Genomic DNA, 26,980 nt, shown 5'->3' on the forward strand with positions numbered 1-26,980 from the left:
AGGGGCAGGTGTTGCACCTTCTGTGATTGCATGGGAAGGTGCCATGGGAGGGGGTTGAGGTGTTGGGGGTGATGGAGGAGTAGACTAGGGTGTCCCGGAGGGAACGATCCCTACGGAATATCAACAGGGGGGGTAAAAGGAAGATGTGTTTTGTGGTAGCATCATGCTGGAGTTGGCGGAAATGGTGGAGGATGATCCTTTGAATGCAGAGGCTAGTGAGGTGAAAGTGAGGACAAGGGGGACCCTATCATGGTTCTGGGAGGGAGGTGTGAGGGCGGATGCGCGGGAGATGAGTCGGACACGGTTGAGGGCCCTGTCAACCACCGTGGGTGGGAAACCTTGGTTAAGGAAGAAGGAAGACATGTCAGAAGCACTGTTTTGGAAAGTGGCATCATCAGAACAGATGCGACGGAGGTGAAGGAACTGAGAGAATGGGATGGAGTCCTTACAGGAAGCAGGGTGTGAGGAGCTGTAGTCGAGATAGCTGTGGGAGTCGGTGGGGTTGTAATGAATATTGGTGGACAGTGACCACCAGAAATTGAGACAGAGAGGTCAAGGAAGGGAAGGGAAGTGTGAGAGATGGACCATGTGAAAGTGAAGGAGGGGTGGAAATTGGAAGCAAAATTAATAAATTTTTCCAGGTCCAGACAAGAGCATGAAGCAGCACCGAAGCAATCATCGATGTACTGGAGAAAGAATTGTGGGAGGGGGCCTAAGTAGGACAGGAACAAGGAATGTTCCACATACCCCATAAAGAGACAGGCATAACTGGGGCCCGTGCGGGTACCCATAGCCACACCTTTTATTTGGAGGAAGTGAGACGAGTTTAAGGAGAAATTGTTCAGTGTGAGAACAAGCTCAGCCAGACAGAGGAGAGTGATGGTTACCCAGACCTCCCTGTCGCTTGCCATTTCAACACTCTCATGCCCATATGTCCGTCCTTGGCCTGCTGCATTGTTCCAGTGAAGCTCAACGCAAATTGGAGGAACAGCACCTCATCTTCCGACTAGGCACTTTACAGCCTTCCGGACTTAACATTGAGTTCAACAACTTCAGACCATGACCTCTCTCCTCCATTCTCACTCCTTTTTGATCCCCTTTTTTCAAATATTTATTTTTAAATTTTTATATATATATATTTTCCCCACCTATTTCTATTATTATTTTATAAAAATTTATTTCCATTCATTGTTTCATCCCCACCTTTTAACCGATTTTGATCTTTTCTCCCACACCATCCCCTCCCCCCACCCCACACCCACTAGGGCCGTCTGTCACTTGCTCATCCTGACTTCTACCCTTAATGTCACCATTAGCATGTCCTTTAGCCAGTATCACCCCCTTCAACAACCCTTTGACTTTTTGTTTATGACATCTTTTGCAATCTCTTCCTTGCCTCCACTTATCTCTGGCCTTCTATCCAGCTTCACCCATCCCACCCCCCCTTAAACAGTATATATTTCACCAAATTTTAACTTCTCTTTAGTTCTGAAGAAAATTCATGCGGACTCGAAACGTTAACTCTGTCTTTCTCTCCACAGATCCTGTCAGACCTGCTGAGTTTTTCCAGCAATTTTTGTTTTTATTTCAGATTTCCAGCATCTGCAGTAGTTTGCTTTTATATTGATAGATTTTTGTTCGGTAAGGGTATTAAGGGATTCGGAACCAAGGCAGGTAGATGGAGTTATGTTAAAGATCAGTCATGATCAAATTGAATGGCAGAATTAACAGGCTCAGGGGCCTAAATGGAGTCCTCCTGTCTCTGTGTTTGAGTCAATTGTTTCTTCAGGTTTTCAGAATGAAGTGGATATTTTGCTTTCTGTGACCGAATCGAGTACAATCCACACTCAGAACCTGTACACAGCCCAAGGGATGTTACAAAGACTGACAGAAGAAACCAGCATTTTCCCCAATGAAGGTCAAGTGCCAGAGAGGTATCTCTTTGTACTGGTAAGTGCTTGTTATGGTTAACTTGTTTGAAAAAGGTAGACCGAGAGCTACTCAAACCTATAGTTTCTCCGCCATCAGCCATGTCTGGATGGGTCGACCCCTTTCCTCCACCTCAGAAGCTTGTGAGTTCGAGTCCTGCTCCAGGGTCTGGTCATTATCACATCGCTGTTTGTGGGACCTTGCTGTGTACAAATTGCCCACCAGGTTTCCTACATTACGACAGTGACTGCATTTTGAGTACTTTATCGGCTGCAAAGCGCTTTAGGATGTCTTGTGACTCTAAGGGTGCTATATAAACACAAGTTTGTTCTTTCTATTCCTCTTTCTCTAAATAATTGGAAGTCATTCGCTGAAGGGGAAATGAAAGATTGATTTGGAAATCGTTGATCTGACAACAGTGCGATGATGATTCAGGGTAATGTTTCTTGCTTGCAAAGAGTTATCAGTTAACCCTTAGTTTATAGGAATATAGGAGCAAAGGACTTAGGAGCAGGAGGAGGCCATTCGGTCCATCCAGACCGCTCCACCATTCAGTAAGATCATGGCTGATCTGGTTGTGGCCTCGATCCCACTTTCCTGTCTGCCCCCATAACCATTGGCTCCCTTGTCAACAATAATCCGTCTAACTCAGCCTTGAATATATTCAATGACCCAGCCTCCACTGCTCTCTGGGAAAGAGAATCCCGCAGACTAATGACCCTCTGAGAGAAAGAATTTCTCTTCATCGCCATCTTAAATGGGTGACCTCTTGTTCTTAAACTGTATCTCCTGGTTCTAGTCTCTCCCATAAGTCGAAACATCCTCCTGGTATCTACCCTATTAAATCCCCTCAGGATCTTATATGTTTCAATAAGATCACCTCTCATTCTTCTAAACTCCAATGGCTATGGGACCATCCTGTCCAACCTGTCCTCATAGGATAAGCCCCTCATCCCAGGAATGAGTTGGGTAAACCTTCTGGTTTATTGACAAATATGGTTATATGTGAAAGCATGTAGTAGTGAAGATTCCTTCTCTGGTTATTTGGCATAACAGAACAGCAAACAGCTGACATTCAAATGTCCAAAGTACTTCCGAGAGGTGGAAGACCAGTTGAAGAAAGAGAACTTGGAGGTGTCGGTGACCAAAAATGTGGCAAACAGTTAGATTCGTAGAAAGATGTTCAAAGAAGAGGAGAGAGTTGAAGGTGTGAGAGAGGAAGAGGGGAGCCAGGTGATGCTACAGAGGTAAAAGTGGTTACTCTTTGTGATGGAGGGGGCAATGGCATCAGAAACTCAGGTTGGGGCTGAACAGGATGCTGAGGTAGTGAATGGAGGGGACAAGTTCCTTAATAACTCACCAAATCCAACTGCTATGGAGAATCATGTGGGACACTTCTGTCTTTTCAATGCAGTAATATCGACCTGTCTAGATTGTTAGTTTGTGCTGATTCCAATATCTGAAGCTGGTTAGTTTATGTACGCCATAGAATCGTTTTGTACAGAAGGTGGCCATTCAGCTCATTGTGCCTCTGGCTCTTTGATAGAGCTATCCAATTCAGCCCACCCTCCACCTTAGGCTCAGTTAGTTAACACAGGTGCTGCTGAGTCTGAAGTTTGTGGGTTTAAGTCCCACTCCAGGGCTTGAGAACAAAGTATAGGCTGACCGTTCAGTGCAGTACTCATGCGGTGCTGCACTGTCAGAGGTGCTGAATTTTGAATGAGGCCCTGAGTGAACCTTCTAGTTTACTGACCAATATAGTTACACGTGAGAGCATGCTGTAGTGAAGGAAGCCTATCAAATGCATGTGAACAACTCACAACAATATGTCAAGGTAGAGCATGAGACTTATTCCCCCATGCGCACCTTCTTTGAATCTAACTCTCTGCCACATTTTAGGTCACCACACAACCAAGTCTGCTTTTTTGACTGGGCATCCATGTTTCCTCAACCAACATGAGAAAAAACAGATCATCCCTCAATCTACGTCATTAAAAACAGATCATCCCTCAAACTACATCAGTAAAAACTGATTATCCTTCAATCTACATCAGTAAAAACTGATTACCCCTCAATTTACATCAATAATACTGATTATCCCTTAAGTTACATCAGTAAAACTGATTATCCCTCAATTTACATGAGTAAAAACTGATTATCCCTCAACCTGCATCAGTAAAAACTGATTATCCCTCAATTTACATCAGTAAAGCTGATTATCCCTCAACCTACATCAGTAAAAACTGATTATCCCTCAATTTACAACAGTAAAAACTGATTATCCCTCAATCTACATCAGTAAAAACTGATTATCCCTCAATTTACATCAGTAAAAACTGATTATCCCTCAATTTACATCAGTAAAAACTGATTATCCCTCAACCTGCATCAGTAAAATCTGATTATCCCTCAATTTACATCAGTAAAACTGATTATCCCTCAACCTACATCAGTAAAAACTGATTATCCCTCAATGTACATCAGTAAAAACTGATTATCCCCCAATTTACATCAGTAAAAACTGATTATCCCTCAATCTACATCAGTAAAAACTGATTATCCCCCAATTTACATCACTAAATACTGATTACCCCTCAACCTACAACAGTAAAAACTGATTATCCCCAATTTACATCAGTAAAAAGTGATTATCCCTCAATCTACATCAGTAAAAACTGATTACCCCCCAAATTACAACAGTAAAAAGTGATTATCCCTCAATCAGCATCAGTAAAAACTGATTATCCCTCAACCTACATCAGTAATAAGTGATTATCCCTCAAACTACATCAGTAAAAACTGATTATCCCTCAATCTACATCGGCAAAAGCTGATTATCCCTCAATCTACATCAATTAAAACTGATTATCCCTCAATCTACATCAGGAAAAACGGATTACCTATCAATTTACATCAGTAAAATCTGGTTATCCCTCAAACTACATCAGTAAAAATTGATTATCCCTCAAACTACATCAGTAAAAACTGATTATCCCTCAATCTACATCAGTAAAAATTGATTATCCCTCAATCTACATCAGTAGAAAGTGATTATCCCTCAATCTACATCAGTAAAAAGTGATTATCCCTCAATTTACATCAGTAAAAACTGATTATTCCTCAATTTACATCAGTAAAAACTGATTATCCCTCAATTTACATCAGTAAAAACTGATTATCCCTCAATCTACTTCAGTAAATACTGATTATCCCTTTATCTAAATGCGTAAAAACAGATTACCCCTCAATCTCCTTCAGTAAAAACTGATTATCCCTCAAGGTTCATGAGTAAAACCTGATTGTCCCTCAATTTACATCAGTAAAAACTGATTATCCATCAACCTACTTCAGTAAATACTAATTATCCCTTTATCAAAATGAGTAAAAACTGATTACCCCTCAATCTCCTTCAGTAAAAACTGATTACCCCTCAATCTCCTTCAGTAAAAACTGATTATCCCTCAAAGTTCATGAGTAAAAACTTATTATCCAACAATCTACATCAGTAAAAAGTGATTATCCCTCAATCTACATCAGTAAAAACTGATCATCCCTCAATCTACATTAGTAAAAAGTGATTATCCCTCAATCTACATCACTAAAAACTGATTATCCCTCAATCTACATCAGTCAAAACTGATTACCCCTCAATATACATCAGTAAAAACTGATAATCCCTCAATCTACTTCAGTAAATACTGATTATCCCTTTTTTCTAAATGAGTAATAAGTGATTACCCCTCAATCTCCTTCAGTAAAAACTGATTTTTCCTCAAAGTTCAGGAACAAAAACTGATTATCCCTCAATTTACATCAGTAAAAACTGAATATCCCTCAATCTAAATCAGCAATAACTGATTATCCCTCAATTTGCATCAGTAAAAATTGATTATCCCTCAATCTACATCAGTAAAAAGTGTTTATCAGTCAATCTACATCAGTAGTAACTGATCATCCCTCAATCTACATTAGTCAAAACTGATTATCCCTCAATTTACATCATTAAAAACCGATTATCCCTCAATCTACATCAGTAAAAACTGATTATCCCTCAATCTATATCAGTAAAAACTGTTTATCCCTCAATCTATATCAATAAAAACTGATTATCCCTCAATTTGTATCAACAAAAACTGATTATCCCTCAATTTGCATCAGTAAAAAGTGATTATCCCTCAATCTACATCAGTAAAAAGTGATTATCCCTAAATCTACATCAGTAAAAACTGATTATCCCTCAATCTACATTAGTCAAAACTGATTATCCCTCAATTTACATCATTAAAAACTGATTATCCCTCAATCTATATCAGTAAAAACAGATTATCCCTCAATTTACATCAGTAAAAACTGATTATCCCTCAATCTACATCAGGAAACACGGATTCCCCCTCAATCTACATCAGTAAAATCTGTTTATCCCTCAATCTACATTAGTAAAAATTGATTATCCCTTAATCTACATCAATTAAAACTGATTATCCCTCAATCTACATCAGTAATAACGGATTACCACTCAATTTACATCAGCAAAACTGATTATCCTTCAATTTACATCCGTATTAACTGATTATCCCTCAATCTACATGAGCAAAAACTGATTATCCCTCAATCTACATCATTAAAAACTGATTATCCCTCAATCTAGATCAGTAAAAACAGATTATCCCTCAATCTACATTAGTAAAAACTGATTATCCCTCAATTTACATCAGTAAAAACTGATTATCCCTCAATCTGCATCAGTAAAATCTGTTTATCCCTCAATCTAAATCAGTAAAAACTGATTGTCCCTCAATTTACATCAGTAAAACTGATTATCCTTCAATTTGCATCCGTAATAACTGATTATCCCTCAATCTACATCAGTGAAAACTGATTATCCCTCAATCTACATCAGTAAAAACAGATTATGCCTCAATTTACATCAGTAAAAACTGATTATCCCTCAATTTACATAGGTAAAAACTGATTAACCCTCAATCTACATCAGTAAAAACTGATTATCCCTCAATCTACATCATTAAAAATAGATTATCCCTCAATTTACATCAGTAATAACTGATTACCCCTCAATTTACATCGGTTAAAACTGATTATCCCTCAATCTACTTCAGTAAATACTGATTATCCCTTTATCTAAATGAGTAAAAACTGATTACCCCTCAATCTCCTTCAGTAAAAACTGATTATCCCTCAAAGTTCATGAGTAAAAACTGATTATCCCTCAATTTACATCAGTAAACACTACTTATCCCTCAATTTACATCATTCAAAACTGATTATCCCTCAATCTACATCAGTAAAAAGTGATTATCCCTCAATCTACATCAGTAAAAACTGATCATCCCTCAATCTACATCAGTAAAAAGTGATTATCCCTCAATCTACATCAGTAAAAACTGATTATCTCTCAATTTACATCAGTAAAAACTGATTACCCCACAATCTCCTTCAGTAAAAACTGATTATCCCTCAAAGTTCAGGAGTAAAAACTGATTATCCCTCAACCTGCATCAGTAAAATCTGATTATCCCTCAATTTACATCAGTAAAACTGATTATCCCTCAACCTACATCAGTAAAAACTGATTATCCCTCAATGTACATCAGTAAAAACTGATTATCCCCCAATTTACATCAGTAAAAACTGATTATCCCTCAATCTACATCAGTAAAAACTGATTATCCCCCAATTTACATCACTAAATACTGATTACCCCTCAACCTACAACAGTAAAAACTGATTATCCCCAATTTACATCAGTAAAAAGTGATTATCCCTCAATCTACATCAGTAAAAACTGATTACCCCCCAAATTACAACAGTAAAAAATGATTATCCCTCAATCAGCATCAGTAAAAACTGATTATCCCTCAACCTACATCAGTAATAAGTGATTATCCCTCAAACTACATCAGTAAAAACTGATTATCCCTCAATCTACATCGGCAAAAGCTGATTATCCCTCAATCTACATCAATTAAAACTGATTATCCCTCAATCTACATCAGGAAAAACTGATTATTCCTCAATCTACATCAGTAGAAAGTGATTATCCCTCAATCTACATCAGTAGAAAGTGATCATCCCTCAATCTACATTAGTCAAAACTGATTATCCCTCAATTTACATCATTAAAAACCGATTATCCCTCAATCTACATCAGTAAAAACTGATTATCCCTCAATCTATATCAGTAAAAACTGTTTATCCCTCAATCTATATCAATAAAAACTGATTATCCCTCAATTTGTATCAACAAAAACTGATTATCCCTCAATTTGCATCAGTAAAAAGTGATTATCCCTCAATCTACATCAGTAAAAACTGATTATCCCTCAATCTATATCAGTAAAAACTGTTTATCCCTCAATCTATATCAATAAAAACTGATTATCCCTCAATCTAAATCAGTAAAAACTGATTATCCCTCAATTTACATCAGTAAAAACTGATTATCCCTCAATCTACATCAGGAAACACGGATTCCCCCTCAATCTACATCAGTAAAATCTGTTTATCCCTCAATCTACATCAGTAAAAATTGATTATCCCTTAATCTACATCAATTAAAACTGATTATCCCTCAATCTACATCAGGAATAACGGATTACCCCTCAATTTACATCAGCAAAACTGATTATCCTTCAATTTACATCCGTATTAACTGATTATCCCTCAATCTACATGAGCAAAAACTGATTATCCCTCAATCTACATCATTAAAAACTGATTATCCCTCAATCTAGATCAGTAAAAACAGATTATCCCTCAATCTACTTCAGTAAATACTGATTATCCCTTTATCTAAATAAGTAAAAACTGATTACCCCTCAATCTCCTTCAGTAAAAACTGATTATCCCTCAAAGTTCATGAGTAAAAACTGATTATCCCTCAATTTACATCAGTAAAAACTGATTATCTCTCAATCTACTTCAGTAAATACTGATTATCCCTTTATCTAAATAAGTAAAAACTGATTACCCCTCCATCTCCTTCAGTAAAAACTGATTATCCCTCAAAGTTCATGAGTAAAAACTGATTATCCCTCAATCTACATCAGTAAAAACTGATTATCCCTCAATCTACATTAGTAAAAACTGATTATACCTCAAGTTACATCATTAAAAACTGATTATCCCTCAATCTACATCAGCAAAAACGGATTATACCTCAATCTATATCAGTAAAAACTGATTATCCCTCAATCTATATCAATAAAAACGGATTATCCCTCAATTTACATCAGCAAAAACTAATTATCCCTCTATCTGCATCAGTAAAATCTGTTTACCCCTCAATCTACATCAGTAAAAACTGTTTATCAGTCAATCTACATCAGTAATAACTGATTATCCCTCAATCTGCATCAGTAAAAGCTGATTGTCCCTCAATCTACATCAGTAAAAACTGTTTATCCCTCAATCTACATCAGGAATAACGGATTACCCCTCAATTTACATCAGCAAAACTGATTATCCTTCAATTTACATCCGTATTAACTGATTATCCCTCAATCTACATGAGCAAAAACTGATTATCCCTCAATCTACATCAGTAAAAACTGATTATCCCTCAATCTACATCAGTAAAAACAGATTATCCCTCAATCTACATTAGTAAGAACTGATTATCCCTCAATCTACATTAGTAAAAACTGATTATCCCTCAATTTACATCATTAAAAACTGATTATCCCTCAATCTACATCAGTAAAAACTGATTATCCCTCAATCTATATCAGTAAGAACTGATTATCCCTCAATCTATATCAATTAAAACTGATTATCCCTCAATCTATATCAATTAAAACTGATTATCCCTCAATCTACATCAATTAAAACTGATTATCCCTCAATCTACATCAGCAAAACTGATTATCCTTCAATTTACATCAGTAAAAACAGATTATCCCTCAATCTACATCAGTAAAAACTGATTATCCCTCAATCTACATCAGTAAAAACAGATTATCCCTCAATCTACATCAGTAAAAAGTGATTATCCCTCAATCTACATTAGTAACAACTGATTATCCCTCAATCTACATCAGTAAAAAGTGATTATCCCTCAATCTACATCAGTAAAAACTGATTATCCCTCAATCTACATCAGTAAAAACTGATTATCCCTCAATCTACATCAGTAAAAACAGATTATCCCTCAATCTACATTAGTAAGAACTGATTATCCCTCAATCTACATTAGTAAAAACTGATTATCCCTCAATTTACATCATTAAAAACTGATTATCCCTCAATCTACATCAGTAAAAACTGATTATCCCTCAATCTATATCAGTAAGAACTGATTATCCCTCAATCTATATCAATTAAAACTGATTATCCCTCAATCTATATCAATTAAAACTGATTATCCCTCAATCTACATCAGTAAAAAGTGATTATCCCTCAATCTACATCAGTAAAAACTGATTATCCCTCAATCTACATCAGTAAAAAGTGATTATCCCTCAATCTACATCAGTAAAAACTGATTATCCCTCAATTTACATCTGTAAAAACTGATTACCCCTCAATTTACATCAGTAAAAACTAATTATCCCTCTATCTGCATCAGTAAAATCTGTTTACCCCTCAATCTACATCAGTAAAAACGGACTATCCCTCAATTTACATCAGTAAAACTGATTATCCTTCAATTTGCATCCGTAATAACTGATTATCCCTCTATCTACATCAGTAAAAACTGATTATCCCTCAATTTACATCAGTAAAAACTGATTATCCCTCAATTTAAATCGGTTAAAACTGATTACCCCTCAATCTCCTTCAGTAATAACTGATTATCCCTCAAAGTTCATGAGTAAAAACTGATTATCCCTCAATCTACATCAGTGAAAACTGATTATCCCTTAATCTACTTCAATAAAAACTGATTATCCCTCAATCTACATCAGTAAAAACTGATTATCCCTCAATCTACATTAGTAAAAACGGATTATCCCTCAATCAACATCAGTGAAAACTGATTATCCCTCAAAGTTCATGAGTAAAAACTGATTATCCCTCAATCTACATCAGTGAAAACTGATTATCCCTCAATCTACATCAATAAAAACTGATTATCCCTCAATTTACATCAGTAAAAACTGATTATCCCTCAATCAACATCAGTAAAAAGTGATTATCCCTCAATCTACATCAGTAAAAACTGATCATCCCTCAATCTACATTAGTAAAAACTGATTATCCCTCAATTTACATCAGTAAAAACTGTTTATCCCTCAATTTACATCAGTAAAAACTGATTATCCCTCAATCTACATCAGTAAAACTGATTATCCTTCAAATTGCCACCGTAATAACTGATTAGCCCCCAATTTACATCAGTAAAAACTGATCATTCCTCAATTTACATTCTTAAAAACTGATCATTCCTCAATCTACATCAATAAAAACTGTTTATCCCTCAATCTACATCAGTAATAACTGATTACCCCTCAATTTACATCGGTTAAAACTGATTATCCCTCAAAGTTCATGAGTAAAAACTGATTATCCCTCAATCTACATTAGTAAAAACTGATTATCCCTCAATCTACATCAGTAAAAACGGATTATACCTCAATCTATATCAGTAAAAACTGGTTATCACTCAATCTATATCAATAAAAACTGATTATCCCTCAATCTATATCAGTAAAAACGGATTATCCTTCAATTTACATCAGTAAAAACGGATTATCCCTCAATTTACATCAGTAAAACTGATTATCCTTCAATTTGCATCCGTAATAACTGATTATCCCTCAATCTACATCAGTAAAAGCTGATTATCCCTCGATCTACATCAGTAAAAACAGATTATCCCTCAATCTACATCAGTAAAAACAGATTACCCTTCAATTTACATCAGTAAAAACTGATTATCCCTCAATCTACATCAGTAAAAATGATTATCCCTCAATCTACATCAGTAAAAAGTGATTATCCTTCAATCTGCATCATTAAAAAGTGATTATCCCTCAATCTACATCAGTAAAACTGATTATCCCTCAATCTACATCAGTAAAAACTGATTTTCCCCCAATTTACATCAGTAAAAAGTGATTATCCCTGAATCTACATCAGGAAAAACTGATTACCCCTCAATCTACATCAGTAAAAAGTGTTTATCCCTCAATCTATATCAGTAAAAACTGATTATCCTTCAATCTGCATCATTAAAAAGTGATTATCCCTCAATCTACATCAGTAAAACTGATTATCCCTCAATCTACATCAGAAAAAACTGATTATCCCTCAATCTACATCAGTAAAAACTGATTATCCCTCAATTTACATCAGTAAAAACTGATTATCCCTCAATTTACATCAGCAAAAACTGATTATCCCTCAATCTACATCAATTACAACTGATTATCCCTCAATCTACATCAGTAAAATCTGTTTATCCCTCAATCTACATCAGTAAAAACTGATTATCCCTCAATTTACACCAGTAAAAACTGATTATCCCTCAACCTGCGTCGTTAAAAACGGATTATCCCTCAATCTACATCAGTAAAAACTGATTATTCCTCAATTTACATCATTAAAAACGGATTATCCCTCAATCTACATCAGTAAAAATTGATTATCTCTCGATCTACATCAGTAAAAACTGATTATCCCTCAATCTACATCAATAAAAGCTGATTATCCCTCAATTTACATCATTAAAAACTGATTATCCCTCAATCTATGTCAATAAAAACTGATTATCCCTCAATCTACATCAGTAAAAACGGATTATCCGTCAATTTACATCAGTAAAACTGATTATCCTTCAATTTGCATCCGTAATAACTGATTATCCCGCAATCTACATCAGTAAAAGCTGATTATCCCTCAATCTACATCAGTAAAAACTGATTATCCCTCAATCTACATCAGTAAAAACTGATTATCCCTCAATCTACATCAGTAAAAGCTGATTATCCCTCAATCCACATCAGTAAAAACAGATTATCCCTCAATTTACATCAGTAAAAACTGATTATCCCTCAATTTACATCAGTAAAAACTGATTATCCCTCAATCTACATCAGTAAAAAGTGATTATCCTTCAATCTACATCAGTAATAACTGATTACACCTCAATTTACATCGGTTAAAACTGATTATCCCTCAATCTACTTCAGTAAAAACTGATTAGCCCTCAAAGTTCATGAGTAAAAACTGATTATCCCTCAATTTACATCAGTAATAACTGATTACACCTCAATTTACATCGGTTAAAACTGATTATCCCTCAATCTACTTCAGTAAATACTGATTATCCCTTTATCTAAATAAGTAAAAACTGATTACCCCTCAATCTCCTTCAGTAAAAACTGATTATCCCTCAAAGTTCATGAGTAAAAACTGATTATCCCTCAATTTACATCAGTAAAAACTGATTATCTCTCAATCTACTTCAGTAAATACTGATTATCCCTTTATCTAAATAAGTAAAAACTGATTACCCCTCCATCTCCTTCAGTAAAAACTGATTATCCCTCAAAGTTCATGAGTAAAAACTGATTATCCCTCAATCTACATCAGTAAAAACTGATTATCCCTCAATCTACATTAGTAAAAACTGATTATACCTCAAGTTACATCATTAAAAACTGATTATCCCTCAATCTACATCAGTAAAAACGGATTATACCTCAATCTATATCAGTAAAAACTGATTATCCCTCAATCTATATCAATAAAAACGGATTATCCCTCAATTTACATCAGCAAAAACTAATTATCCCTCTATCTGCATCAGTAAAATCTGTTTACCCCTCAATCTACATCAGTAAAAACTGTTTATCAGTCAATCTACATCAGTAATAACTGATTATCCCTCAATCTGCATCAGTAAAAGCTGATTGTCCCTCAATCTACATCAGTAAAAACTGTTTATCCCTCAATCTACATCAGGAATAACGGATTACCCCTCAATTTACATCAGCAAAACTGATTATCCTTCAATTTACATCCGTATTAACTGATTATCCCTCAATCTACATGAGCAAAAACTGATTATCCCTCAATCTACATCAGTAAAAACTGATTATCCCTCAATCTACATCAGTAAAAACAGATTATCCCTCAATCTACATTAGTAAGAACTGATTATCCCTCAATCTACATTAGTAAAAACTGATTATCCCTCAATTTACATCATTAAAAACTGATTATCCCTCAATCTACATCAGTAAAAACTGATTATCCCTCAATCTATATCAGTAAGAACTGATTATCCCTCAATCTATATCAATTAAAACTGATTATCCCTCAATCTATATCAATTAAAACTGATTATCCCTCAATCTACATCAATTAAAACTGATTATCCCTCAATCTACATCAGCAAAACTGATTATCCTTCAATTTACATCAGTAAAAACAGATTATCCCTCAATCTACATCAGTAAAAACTGATTATCCCTCAATCTACATCAGTAAAAACAGATTATCCCTCAATCTACATCAGTAAAAAGTGATTATCCCTCAATCTACATTAGTAACAACTGATTATCCCTCAATCTACATCAGTAAAAAGTGATTATCCCTCAATCTACATCAGTAAAAACTGATTATCCCTCAATCTACATCAGTAAAAAGTGATTATCCCTCAATCTACATCAGTAAAAACTGATTATCCCTCAATTTACATCTGTAAAAACTGATTACCCCTCAATTTACATCAGTAAAAACTAATTATCCCTCTATCTGCATCAGTAAAATCTGTTTACCCCTCAATCTACATCAGTAAAAACGGACTATCCCTCAATTTACATCAGTAAAACTGATTATCCTTCAATTTGCATCCGTAATAACTGATTATCCCTCTATCTACATCAGTAAAAACTGATTATCCCTCAATTTACATCAGTAAAAACTGATTATCCCTCAATTTAAATCGGTTAAAACTGATTACCCCTCAATCTCCTTCAGTAATAACTGATTATCCCTCAAAGTTCATGAGTAAAAACTGATTATCCCTCAATCTACATCAGTGAAAACTGATTATCCCTTAATCTACATCAATAAAAACTGATTATCCCTCAATCTACATCAGTAAAAACTGATTATCCCTCAATCTACATTAGTAAAAACGGATTATCCCTCAATCAACATCAGTGAAAACTGATTATCCCTCAAAGTTCATGAGTAAAAACTGATTATCCCTCAATCTACATCAGTGAAAACTGATTATCCCTCAATCTACATCAATAAAAACTGATTATCCCTCAATCTACATCAGTAAAATCTGTTTATCCCTCAATCTAAATCAGTAAAAAGTGATTATCCCTCAATTTACATCAGTAAAAACTGATAATCCCTCAATTTACATCATTCAAAACTGATTATCCCTCAATCTACGTCAGTAAAAAGTGATTATCCCTCAATCTACATCAGTAAAAACTGATTATCCCTCAATCTACATCAGTAAAAACTGATTATCCCTCAATCTACTTCAGTAAATACTGATTATCCCTTTTTCTAAATGAGTAATAACTGATTACCCCACAATCTCCTTCAGTAAAAACTGATTATCCCTCAAAGTTCAGGAGTAAAAACTGATTATCCCTCAATTTACATCAGTAAAAACTGATTATCCCTCAATCAACATCAGTAAAAAGTGATTATCCCTCAATCTACATCAGTAAAAACTGATCATCCCTCAATCTACATTAGTACAAACTGATTATCCCTCAATTTACATCAGTAAAAACTGTTTATCCCTCAATTTACATCAGTAAAAACTGATTATCCCTCAATCTACATCAGTAAAACTGATTATCCTTCAAATTGCCACCGTAATAACTGATTAGCCCCCAATTTACATCAGTAAAAACTGATCATTCCTCAATTTACATTCTTAAAAACTGATCATTCCTCAATCTACATCAATAAAAACTGTTTATCCCTCAATCTACATCAGTAATAACTGATTACCCCTCAATTTACATCGGTTAAAACTGATTATCCCTCAAAGTTCATGAGTAAAAACTGATTATCCCTCAATCTACATTAGTAAAAACTGATTATCCCTCAATCTACATCAGTAAAAACGGATTATACCTCAATCTATATCAGTAAAAACTGATTATCCCTCAATCTGCATCCGTAATAACTGATTATCCCTCAATCTACATCAGTAAAAGCTGATTATCCCTCGATCTACATCAGTAAAAACAGATTATCCCTCAATCTACATCAGTAAAAACAGATTACCCTTCAATTTACATCAGTAAAAACTGATTATCCCTCAATCTACATCAGTAAAAATGATTATCCCTCAATCTACATCAGTAAAAAATGATTATCCTTCAATCTGCATCATTAAAAAGTGATTATCCCTCAATCTACATCAGTAAAACTGATTATCCCTCAATCTACATCAGTAAAAACTGATTTTCCCCCAATTTACATCAGTAAAAAGTGATTATCCCTGAAGCTACATCAGGAAAAACTGATTATCCCTCAACCTGCGTCGTTAAAAACTGATTATCCCTCAATCTACATCAGTAAAAACTGATTTTCCCCCAATTTACATCAGTAAAAAGTGATTATCCCTGAATCTACATCAGGAAAAACTGATTACCCCTCAATCTACATCAGTAAAAAGTGTTTATCCCTCAATCTATATCAGTAAAAACTGATTATCCTTCAATCTGCATCATTAAAAAGTGATTATCCCTCAATCTACATCAGTAAAACTGATTATCCCTCAATCTACATCAGTAAAAACTGATTATCCCTCAATCTACATCAATTAAAACTGATTATCCCTCAATCTACATCAGGATAAACAGATTATCCCTCAATCTACATCATTAAAAACTGATTATCCCTCAAAGTTCATGAGTAAAAACTGATTATCCCTCAATCTACATCAGTGAAAACTGATTATCCCTCAATCTACATCAATAAAAACTGATTATCCCTCAATCTACATCAGTAAAATCTGTTTATCCCTCAATCTAAATCAGTAAAAAGTGATTATCCCTCAATTTACATCAGTAAAAACTGATAATCCCTCAATTTACATCATTCAAAACTGATTATCCCTCAATCTACGTCAGTAAAAAGTGATTATCCCTCAATCTACATCAGTAAAAACTGATTATCCCTCAATCTACATCAGTAAAAACTGATTATCCCTCAATCTACTTCAGTAAATACTGATTATCCCTTTTTCTAAATGAGTAATAACTGATTACCCCACAATCTCCTTCAGTAAAAACTGATTATCCCTCAAAGTTCAGGAGTAAAAACTGATTATCCCTCAATTTACATCAGTAAAAACTGATTATCCCTCAATCAACATCAGTAAAAAGTGATTATCCCTCAATCTACATCAGTAAAAACTGATCATCCCTCAATCTACATTAGTACAAACTGATTATCCCTCAATTTACATCAGTAAAAACTGATTATCCCTCAATTTACATCAGTAAAAACTGTTTATCCCTCAATTTACATCAGTAAAAACTGATTATCCCTCAATCTACATCAGTAAAACTGATTATCCTTCAAATTGCCACCGTAATAACTGATTAGCCCCCAATTTACATCAGTAAAAACTGATCATTCCTCAATTTACATTCTTAAAAACTGATCATTCCTCAATCTACATCAATAAAAACTGTTTATCCCTCAATCTACATCAGTAATAACTGATTACCCCTCAATTTACATCGGTTAAAACTGATTATCCCTCAAAGTTCATGAGTAAAAACTGATTATCCCTCAATCTACATTAGTAAAAACTGATTATCCCTCAATCTACATCAGTAAAAACGGATTATACCTCAATCTATATCAGTAAAAACTGATTATCCCTCAATCTATATCAATAAAAACTGATTATCCCTCAATCTATATCAGTAAAAACGGATTATCCTTCAATTTACATCAGTAAAAACGGATTATCCTTCAATTTACATCAGTAAAAACGGATTATCCCTCAATTTACATCAGTAAAACTGATTATCCTTCAATTTGCATCCGTAATAACTGATTATCCCTCAATCTACATCAGTAAAAGCTGATTATCCCTCGATCTACATCAGTAAAAACAGATTATCCCTCAATCTACATCAGTAAAAACAGATTACCCTTCAATTTACATCAGTAAAAACTGATTATCCCTCAATCTACATCAGTAAAAATGATTATCCCTCAAACTACATCAGTAAAAAGTGATTATCCTTCAATCTGCATCATTAAAAAGTGATTATCCCTCAATCTACATCAGTAAAACTGATTATCCCTCAATCTACATCAGTAAAAACTGATTTTCCCCCAATTTACATCAGTAAAAAGTGATTATCCCTGAATCTACATCAGGAAAAACTGATTACCCCTCAATCTACATCAGTAAAAAGTGTTTATCCCTCAATCTATATCAGTAAAAACTGATTATCCTTCAATCTGCATCATTAAAAAGTGATTATCCCTCAATCTACATCAGTAAAACTGATTATCCCTCAATCTACATCAGAAAAAACTGATTATCCCTCAATCTACATCAGTAAAAACTGATTATCCCTCAATTTACATCAGTAAAAACTGATTATCCCTCAATTTACATCAGCAAAAACTGATTATCCCTCAATCTACATCAATTACAACTGATTATCCCTCAATCTACATCAGTAAAATCTGTTTATCCCTCAATCTACATCAGTAAAAACTGATTATACCTCAATTTACACCAGTAAAAACTGATTATCCCTCAACCTGCGTCGTTAAAAACTGATTACCCCTCAATCTACATCAGTAAAAAGTGTTTATCCCTCAATCTATATCAGTAAAAACTGATTATCCTTCAATCTGCATCATTAAAAAGTGATTATCCCTCAATCTACATCAGTAAAACTGATTATCCCTCAATCTACATCAGTAAAAACTGATTATCCCTCAATCTACATCAATTAAAAGTGATTATCCCTCAATCTACATCAATTAAAACTGATTATCCCTCAATCTACATCAGGATAAACAGATTATCCCTCAATCTACATCATTAAAAACTGATTATCCCTCAATTTACATCAGTAAAAACTGATTATCCCTCAATCTACATCAGTAAAAACTGATTATCCCTCAATCTATATCAGTATAAACTGATTATCCCTCAATTTACATCAGTAAAAACTGATTATCCCTCAATCTACATCAGTAAAAACTGATTATCCCTCAATCTACATCAGTATAAACTGATTATCCCTCAATTTACATCAGTAATAACTGATTATCCCTCAATCTACATCATTAAAAACTGATTATCCCTCAATCTACATCGGTAAACAGTGATTATCCCTGAATCTACATCGGTAAAAACTGATTATCCCTCAATCTACATCAGTATAAACTGATTATCCCTCAATCTACATCAGTAATAACTGATTATCCCTCAATCTACATCAGTAATAACTGATTATCCCTTCGGCTAAATCAGTAAAAACAGATTTTCTTGTCATTATCACATTGCTGTTAATGGAACTTGCTTTGCATAAATAGGCTATCAGATTCCCTCAATTACAGCAGTGACGACTCATCAAAAGTATTTTATTGGCTGAAAAATGCTTTGGGATGCTCTGTGGCCATGAATGGCCCTATGTAAATGCAAGCCTTTTCTTCTCTCTTTCTCCCTGTGAAGTAACATCAGAAAGGGACCGGGTGGGGGGATGGTGTTTAACAGAGGCTACTGGAAACAAGGCATCCAGCAACTTCTAAACGTTTATTAACTATTTACATCTATGTACAGGTATAAGCATGTGGCTCCTTCCAGAACCATCTCTCTCTCTGAGTTGTAGAGACGCATAATCTGATGGTGTTTATTTACTATTAGCATATAAATTATTAACCCTTTATACTACACTCCATACTCCTGCAAAATGCCTTGTTTTTTCAAATATATATATCTCATTTACCTTTTGAAAGTTACTATTGAATCTGCTTCCATCACTCTTTCAGGCAGCATGTACCAGATCAGGACAACTCGCTGAGTAAATTAATTCTCCTCATCTGCCCCCTGGTTCTGGTGGGACTTGTTGGCCTTGGCCAAGTTATGAGCATTGAGCCATTTTTGATTCTTAAGTAGGTTTGAGAGCGCCACCAGGCAAATCGCCCTCTTGTGTCTTTATCCTTCTGGGATTATGTTATACCTGGTCTCGGTCCAGGCAAACAGAAATGATCTGATGGTGCTATTCTGAAGAAGAGCAAGGGGCTCAGTGCCCTTACTAAAATGATTTATTCTCTGTATCATTACTTCATTGCTGTGTGTGGGATCTTTCTGTGGGTACATTGGCTGTCATGTTTTCTACATTACCAAAGCAACTACACTTCAAACAGACCTAACTGCCTGTAAAGTGCTTTGGAATTGATATTTTTATAAATATATTATAGGAAGAGACAGTAGTGTATTGGTAATGTCACTGGACAAGTGACCCAGAAGCCCAGACTACTGCTCTGGGGACATGGGTTCAAATCCCACCATGGCAGCTGGTGGATTTTATTTTCAATTAATAGAAAGAATCTGGAATTGGAAGTGAGTCTCAGAAATGGTGACCACGACAACTATCCTTGACTGTCATAAAAACCCATCTGGTTCACTAATCCCCTTTAGGGAAGGAAATCTACCCTCCTTACCTGGTCTGGCCTACATGTGACTCCAGACCCACAGCGATGTGGTTGACTCTTAACTGCCCTCTGAAATGGCCGAGCAAGCCTCTCAGTTCAGGGTAATTAGGGATGCGCAACAAATGTTTGCCTTGCCAGCGATGCCCACATCCTATAAAATAATAAATTTTTTAAAAAGGCAAGTTATTTTTTTGTTAGGTTAGGTCAAAAGTGCAGGCACTCAGTGGAGGTCACACAGTGTCCGTGGGACTGCTGAACTATGAATGTAACCCAAGGAAAACCGTAAGTTAATAAAGTGTGTTACTATCCACAGGACCGGCTGCTGGCCCTCGATGCTGCCGAAGACTTCTTCAGGAAGGCTAGACAGAGATATCCCAAGAACGATGGATAGACCCTCCCTGCGGATACGCCAGAAATTGTGGGCCGCACAACTGCCTGACTTTCCAAGGTGCGTTCGAGGGAAGCTACCTCTCTGCTTGAGTTAAGGTACGCCTGGTCCCGCCTGGCCAAGTGCTCAACAGGACGGTCATAACAAACACCAACTGGCCGGATACAAATTAAAATACTTCAGGATGCTAGAAATCTGAATCACAGACAGAAAATGCTAGAAATACTCAGCAGGTATGGCAGCACCTGTGAAGAGGGAAACAAAGTTAACGTTTTAAGTCAATGACCTTTCAGCGGCTGTTTGACCATTGCTTTGAACCTGTAAACCATTCCAAAGTGAAAGACCATGACGCTGGTTTACTCATCTTTACCACTGTTTTTTGAATGTTTGTCTCTCTCTCTCTCTCTCTGTGTGACCTGGATCTCGTTGCTGCCACCTCCCTTCTCATTAAATACTGAACCTAAAGGTTTGGTCGCAGGTCCAAGCTGGGAGGAATTTCCCTTTGAATTTGGACTCACACCCGTCCTGCGTTTCCACAGGGAAGGACAAGGGCAGCAGATAGATGGGAACACCACCGCCTGGAAGTTCACCCCCAAGTCACTCAACATCCTGACTTGGAAATATATCGCCATTTCTTCACTGTCGCTGGGTCAAAATCCTGGAACTCCCTCCCTACACCTACACCACATGGACTGGAGCGGTTCAAGAAGGCAGCTCACCACCAACTTCTCAAGAGTAATTAGGGATGGGCAATAAATGCTGGCCCAGCTAGAGATGCCCACCTCCTTTGAACAAATAGAAAAGGAGTGAGTCTAGCGCCTCAGTCGCCACCCCTCCCCCAGCTCCCACTTACATCCAGGTATTGATTTGGAGGGGTGAGTGGGAGGAGGGGGGGATGAGGCCAGATATCCTGGGACTTCCATCCAGTCTGCCACCAATTTAAGAACTGACACCCTGACCTGATCCTTCGGCGTCAGCTGTGGCTCAGTGGAGACCACTCTCCTTGCAGCCAGGAGGTTGCGAGTTCAAGTCCCACTCCAGAGACTTGAGCACGTAATCCATGCTGACACTCTAATGCAAACCACGTGGCTGGAGGTGCCATTTTTTGGGATGATCCCCACTGAACCATGTTATCTGGTCATTAACCCATTGCTGCTTGTGGGATCTTACTGTGTAACATTGCCTGCCGTGTTCCCCACATTATAACAGTGATTATACTTCCAAAAGTCCTTCATTGACAGCAAAGCGCTTGTGACATTGTGAATGATGCCCGATAAATGCAAGTCATCATTTTCGTAATGTACAAGTTAGCTTCATTAGATTCCCTGGAGAAACCATTTATTTCAAAGTGCAATAACAGCATATAGCCACAAGGTGGCGGTAGGTGACCATTCCACTGACAATTGCTGAACAGTACAACAACGAACAGCCACGACTTGCATCTGTATTTAATTCAGTAAAACATCCCCCCCAAGGTGCTTCACAAGAGCCTAATCAGACAAAAAACTGACACTGAACCAAGGAAGGAGAAATTAGGACAGATGAGCAGAAGCTTGGTCAAAGAGCTAAGTTTTTAAGAAGTGTCTTAGAGGAGGAGAGAGTGGGGTTGGGGTTGGGAGGTTTAGAGAAGGAATTCCAGAGCTTGGGTCCTAGTTGGCTGAAGACACGGCCGTCAATGGGGGAGCAGTGAAAATCGGGGGATGCTAAAGGGGCCAGGACTGGAGGAACGCAGCTATATCAGAGGATTGGAGGAGATTACGGAGATAGGGAAGGGCAAGGCCATGAAGGCACTTGAAAGCGAGGATGAGAATTTTAAAACTGAAATGGTTGCGGGACTGGCACCCAAGGCAGGTCAATGAGCACCAGGGCGATGGCTGAATGGGTCTTGAGGTGAAATCAGGTATGGGCAGCAGAGTTTTGGGTAAGCTCACGTTTATGGAGGTGGGAGGCCAGCCAGAGACCAGGGAGAGGGATGGGATCAATAGCGAGGGGAGAAGATTCCCAGTGTTTTACCTGGAGGAAAATGTGGCTCATCCAAGACTGAATGTTGAAAAAGCAACACGACACCGCAGAGGTAACTGAAGAGTTGAGGGCGGTAGAGCAGGGAGGGGTTCATTACATGTGTAGAAGCTAACAACCATGTCAGCAGCCAAGATTAGGAATTGGGGCCGGGGGAGGGCAAGGACAGATCCTTGGGGGGACTCCTGAGGTGATGGTGTGGGAGCAGGAAGAGGTTTTCTGGCTCTGACTGGATGGATAAGTAGAGCAAACAAACATTGGTACACTCAGTTGGCCAATGGAGGAGTGGAATGAGAAGAGGATGGTGTGGTTAACTGTGTCGGAGAGAAGGAGGTGGAGAACGATGAGGACAGTCCACCATAGTCACTGACGTTGGATTGGGCTACTTCCGTGGGAGGGGAAGAAACCTAACTGGAGTGATTCAAGCATGGAGCTGAGGCTGACACTGGCGCATTTAAGGATTTTGGGGAAGAAATGGAGGTTGGAGATGGGACGGTAGTTAGTGAGAACAGAGGGTTGGAGGATGAGTTTTTGAGCAGGGAGCAATGATGCTTTATCTGAAAGGAAGGCAGATAGTACTTACAAGAGGAAATTATTTACAATGAGCATACTTCTCAATTACACACTGAATACAATACACATCAACACAAAGTATCATAGAATCACAAAATCACAGCATTGTTTTATTGCAGAAGGAGGCCATTTGGCCCATCATGTCTGCACTGGCTCTCCGAATGAGTAACTCACCTAATACCATTCCCCCACCTTCTCCCTGTAATCCTGCACATTCTTCCTTTCTAGGTAACAGCCTATTTCCTTTTTGAATGCTTCAGTTGAACCTGTCTCCACCACACTCTCAGGCAGTGCATCCAGACCCTAACCACTCGCTGTGTGGAAAAGTTTCTCCTCTTGCCGCCTTCGCTTCTTTGACTAATTATTTTAAACCTGTACCCTCTGGCTCTCAATCCATTCATGAGTGGGAACAGTTTCTCCCTATCTACCCAGTGCAGAACCCTCATGATTTTGAATACCTCTATCAGACCTTCCCTCAGCCTTCTCTTCTCCAAGGAAAACAGCCCCAACTTCTCCAATCTGCCTATATAACTGAAGTTCCTCATCCCTGGAACCATTCTCATGAAGTTTCTCTGCACCCTCTCTGGTGCCTTCACATCCCTCCTAACGAGCGGGGCCCCGAGCTGGACACAATACTCCAGCTGAGGCCAAACTAATGTCCTATACAAGTTCAACACAACCTCCTTGCTCTTGTACTCTATGCCTGTATTAAGGAAGCCCAGGATACTGCAGCCAAAGAAACAAGAGGAGAATTGAAATAATGACCTTACATCTATATAGAGCACATCCCTGCTCCACGTTCAAGTAGATGTTGTTGATATAAAACTTGTGGCTGCGCTCTGCAACTGTCCCTTTAAGAACTGCTATAACCCCAGCATCAGAACAACCCAACTTGGTTGAGAGGGCCTCAAACAGGTGTTTGAGTACTTAACTAGCCTCCCTTTAAATGCATCTCTGCTATTCATCTCACCTTTCTCCGGGTAAAGAAGTTTCTCTTGAATTCCTCCTTGGTTTTATTTGTAACTATCTTATATTTATGACCCCTTGTTTTGGACTCCCCACACAATGTGGAAACGTCTTCTCCGCGTTTAGCCTATTGAACTTCTTTAGTTCTGGTACCACCCTAGTAAATCTGTTTCGCCCTTCCTCCAGTTCTTCTACGTCCTCTTTGTAAGATGGGGCAGAGTTTTTGCCCTCGGGGTGTGGGGGTAGGCAGAGGGGCTCGGGAAGCTGACCGCCGCCCGTGATCGGTGGTGCACCTTGATGTCCCGAAGGCCCGGCCAGCATGATACGCGAGGAGCAGCGCTGGGCGCTGAGCGCTGCCTGTACTGGAGGGCGGGCAGGCCTAAGCTGAACTTCGCGCATGCATGCGAAAGAGCGCTGAATAATCTCCCCGAGGCATGGAGCTGTCCCAGGGAGACAAAGAAGATATTGAAAAAAATGAATAAAGAACAGAAAAATGTCAAAAAAAACATGTCGCCTCAAGTGACTCTGTCACGTGAGCGGGGACATGTTTTCAATTCAGGTGTAAAATGTTTATTTGGTTTTTATTTGCTTTAGGAAGCCTCCATCCCGTCCGTGGGTGAGGTTTCCTAAAAAGTGCTAAGGCCGCTTGGCCTTTCCACCGGCCCGTCGACCGTGAGGTTGGACGGTCAGTATAAATTTGCATTTAATTACCTTTCCAATGGCCTTAATCGGCCTTTTAATTGTCGGCGGGCACACGATGACAAAATATCACAGGACTGTGGCAATGACGTTGGGACGCTCGCCCGACCCCATCGTGCGTCATTTTACCCTCAGTCGGGCGGGCACGTGCCCACTCGCCAAGCTTAATATTCTGCCCATGGAGACCAAAACCGTGTTTGGTGCTCCAAGTGTGGTCTCACCAAGCTTCTACACAAGTTTAACATAACTTCTCTGTTTTTCAATTCTATCCCTCTAGAAACTAACCCCAGTGCTTTCTTTGCACTTTTTAATGACCTTGTGTAATTGCATTGCTAAATTTCATGATTTCAGAATCTATACCCCTAAGTCCCTTTGCCCTCTACCCCATTTACACTCTTAATTGTCAGGGAGTATGTACTTCATATCCCTGCTACCAAAAAATACATGCTTCATTTATCTATGTTGAAATTCATTTGCCATGTATGCGCCCATTCTGCAAGATTGTTAACATCTTGTCAGAGGGCTAAGACCTCACTCTATATTTTTATAAAATATATATATATCACCCTGGCTAATCTATAAAAGCATTTTTTAAAAACTGGACAAAGGCTTTAAACTGACTGAAGCCATGACTGGCTATGACTCACACCAAAGCAATTTCTGGACTTCAGGACAGCAGCAACCTCGCTATCTCTAAAGAGGCACTAACGGCCCCTGATTAAATCCCAAGGAATTGTACAAAGCCCCTTTCTAAGGCCAGGCCTTGACCAATGGAGATGATCTGTCTGTAAGGACAAAAGAACCTGGAAACCTCTGTTGAACTTATTAATGGTTATAACTTTATCCACCTCATGAACCCAGACAAGGAATATATATCATTTGTCCAAACTAAGGTAAAAAAGTGGGAGTCATGCCACATGACATCCCCCCCTCCCACCACAACCCCCTCCCCCCCCCCCCCCCCCCCCCACCCTTCCCCTCACCCCAAAGCTGCTAGAACCTGTAATTTAATATCGCCTTGTGGAGCTGAAAGAGGCAGGTTGCTATTTTCCATCTAGCAGGCAGCAGTGGAAAAGGGCTCTGTCCCGGTTTTTGAATACCTGGCTCTCCACCTATACTGTTTTCTACTGGAACTCCTGAACTTCTGTACCTGCGCTACAAGACTAATTCATCTCCCTATGTGCCTCGCCCATCGTGGAATTCACCACCACTGGAAAAGTGGATTATCCAGCATTAGTCTTCAACCTGCCAACTCTATGGATGAACCCACCATTGGACTTTGATCCTAGACTCTGCACTCATGTGAAATAATAATTCTTATCTTCTCTGTGGTCTTTGCCCAATACCTCTTTCTTTCCCTTATCCCTCTTTTATTGTGTGAATGTAATGAGAGCTACGTAGCAACATTCCCCCCCCCCTCCCTGTGTTTTGAGTGTGTGTGCAAAAATAAACTAACCCTTTTAGTTCGCCCTATCTTGAGTTTGCTGTGGGGGCTATTAATAGAGAATTGGATCACACCAAAACTGAGGTGTTGGGAAAATGTGCCACGGCATATAGGGCAGAATTTTCTGCCTACCAGGTGGGCGGGCCCAACCCAATCTCCGGAGGGCAGCGAGATGATCCCCGCGGGGAGGAGCGGGCCCCGCCGCCATTTTAAGTGGGCGGGCCAATTAAGGCCCACCCAGCGTGATGCCCGGCGGGAAGCGCTATGCGCTTCCTGTGCAGGCGGGGGGGAGGGAATCTCCAAATGTGAGAGTGCGC

The 26,980-nt window shown here is 38.0% G+C and overlaps 1 protein-coding gene across 1 annotated transcript in view; it reads left to right on the forward strand.

The window, feature by feature from the left end:
* LOC144686254 (melanoregulin-like) overlaps window positions 1-21,355 on the forward strand; it is a 59,506-nt gene extending 38,151 nt beyond the window's left edge. Inside the window, exons 4-5 of the mRNA XM_078551347.1 lie at window positions 1,790-1,950; window positions 20,888-21,355. Coding sequence (XP_078407473.1) covers window positions 1,790-1,950; window positions 20,888-20,965 — 239 coding nt within the window. The 3' untranslated portion in view covers window positions 20,966-21,355. The remainder of the gene's footprint in view (window positions 1-1,789; window positions 1,951-20,887) is intronic.
* Window positions 21,356-26,980: the final 5,625 nt, after the last annotated feature.

The sequence above is a fragment of the Cetorhinus maximus genome, chromosome 11 (genome assembly GCF_964194155.1).
Source record: "Cetorhinus maximus chromosome 11, sCetMax3.hap1.1, whole genome shotgun sequence".
In the NCBI taxonomy this organism is placed as follows: Eukaryota; Metazoa; Chordata; class Chondrichthyes; order Lamniformes; family Cetorhinidae; genus Cetorhinus; species Cetorhinus maximus.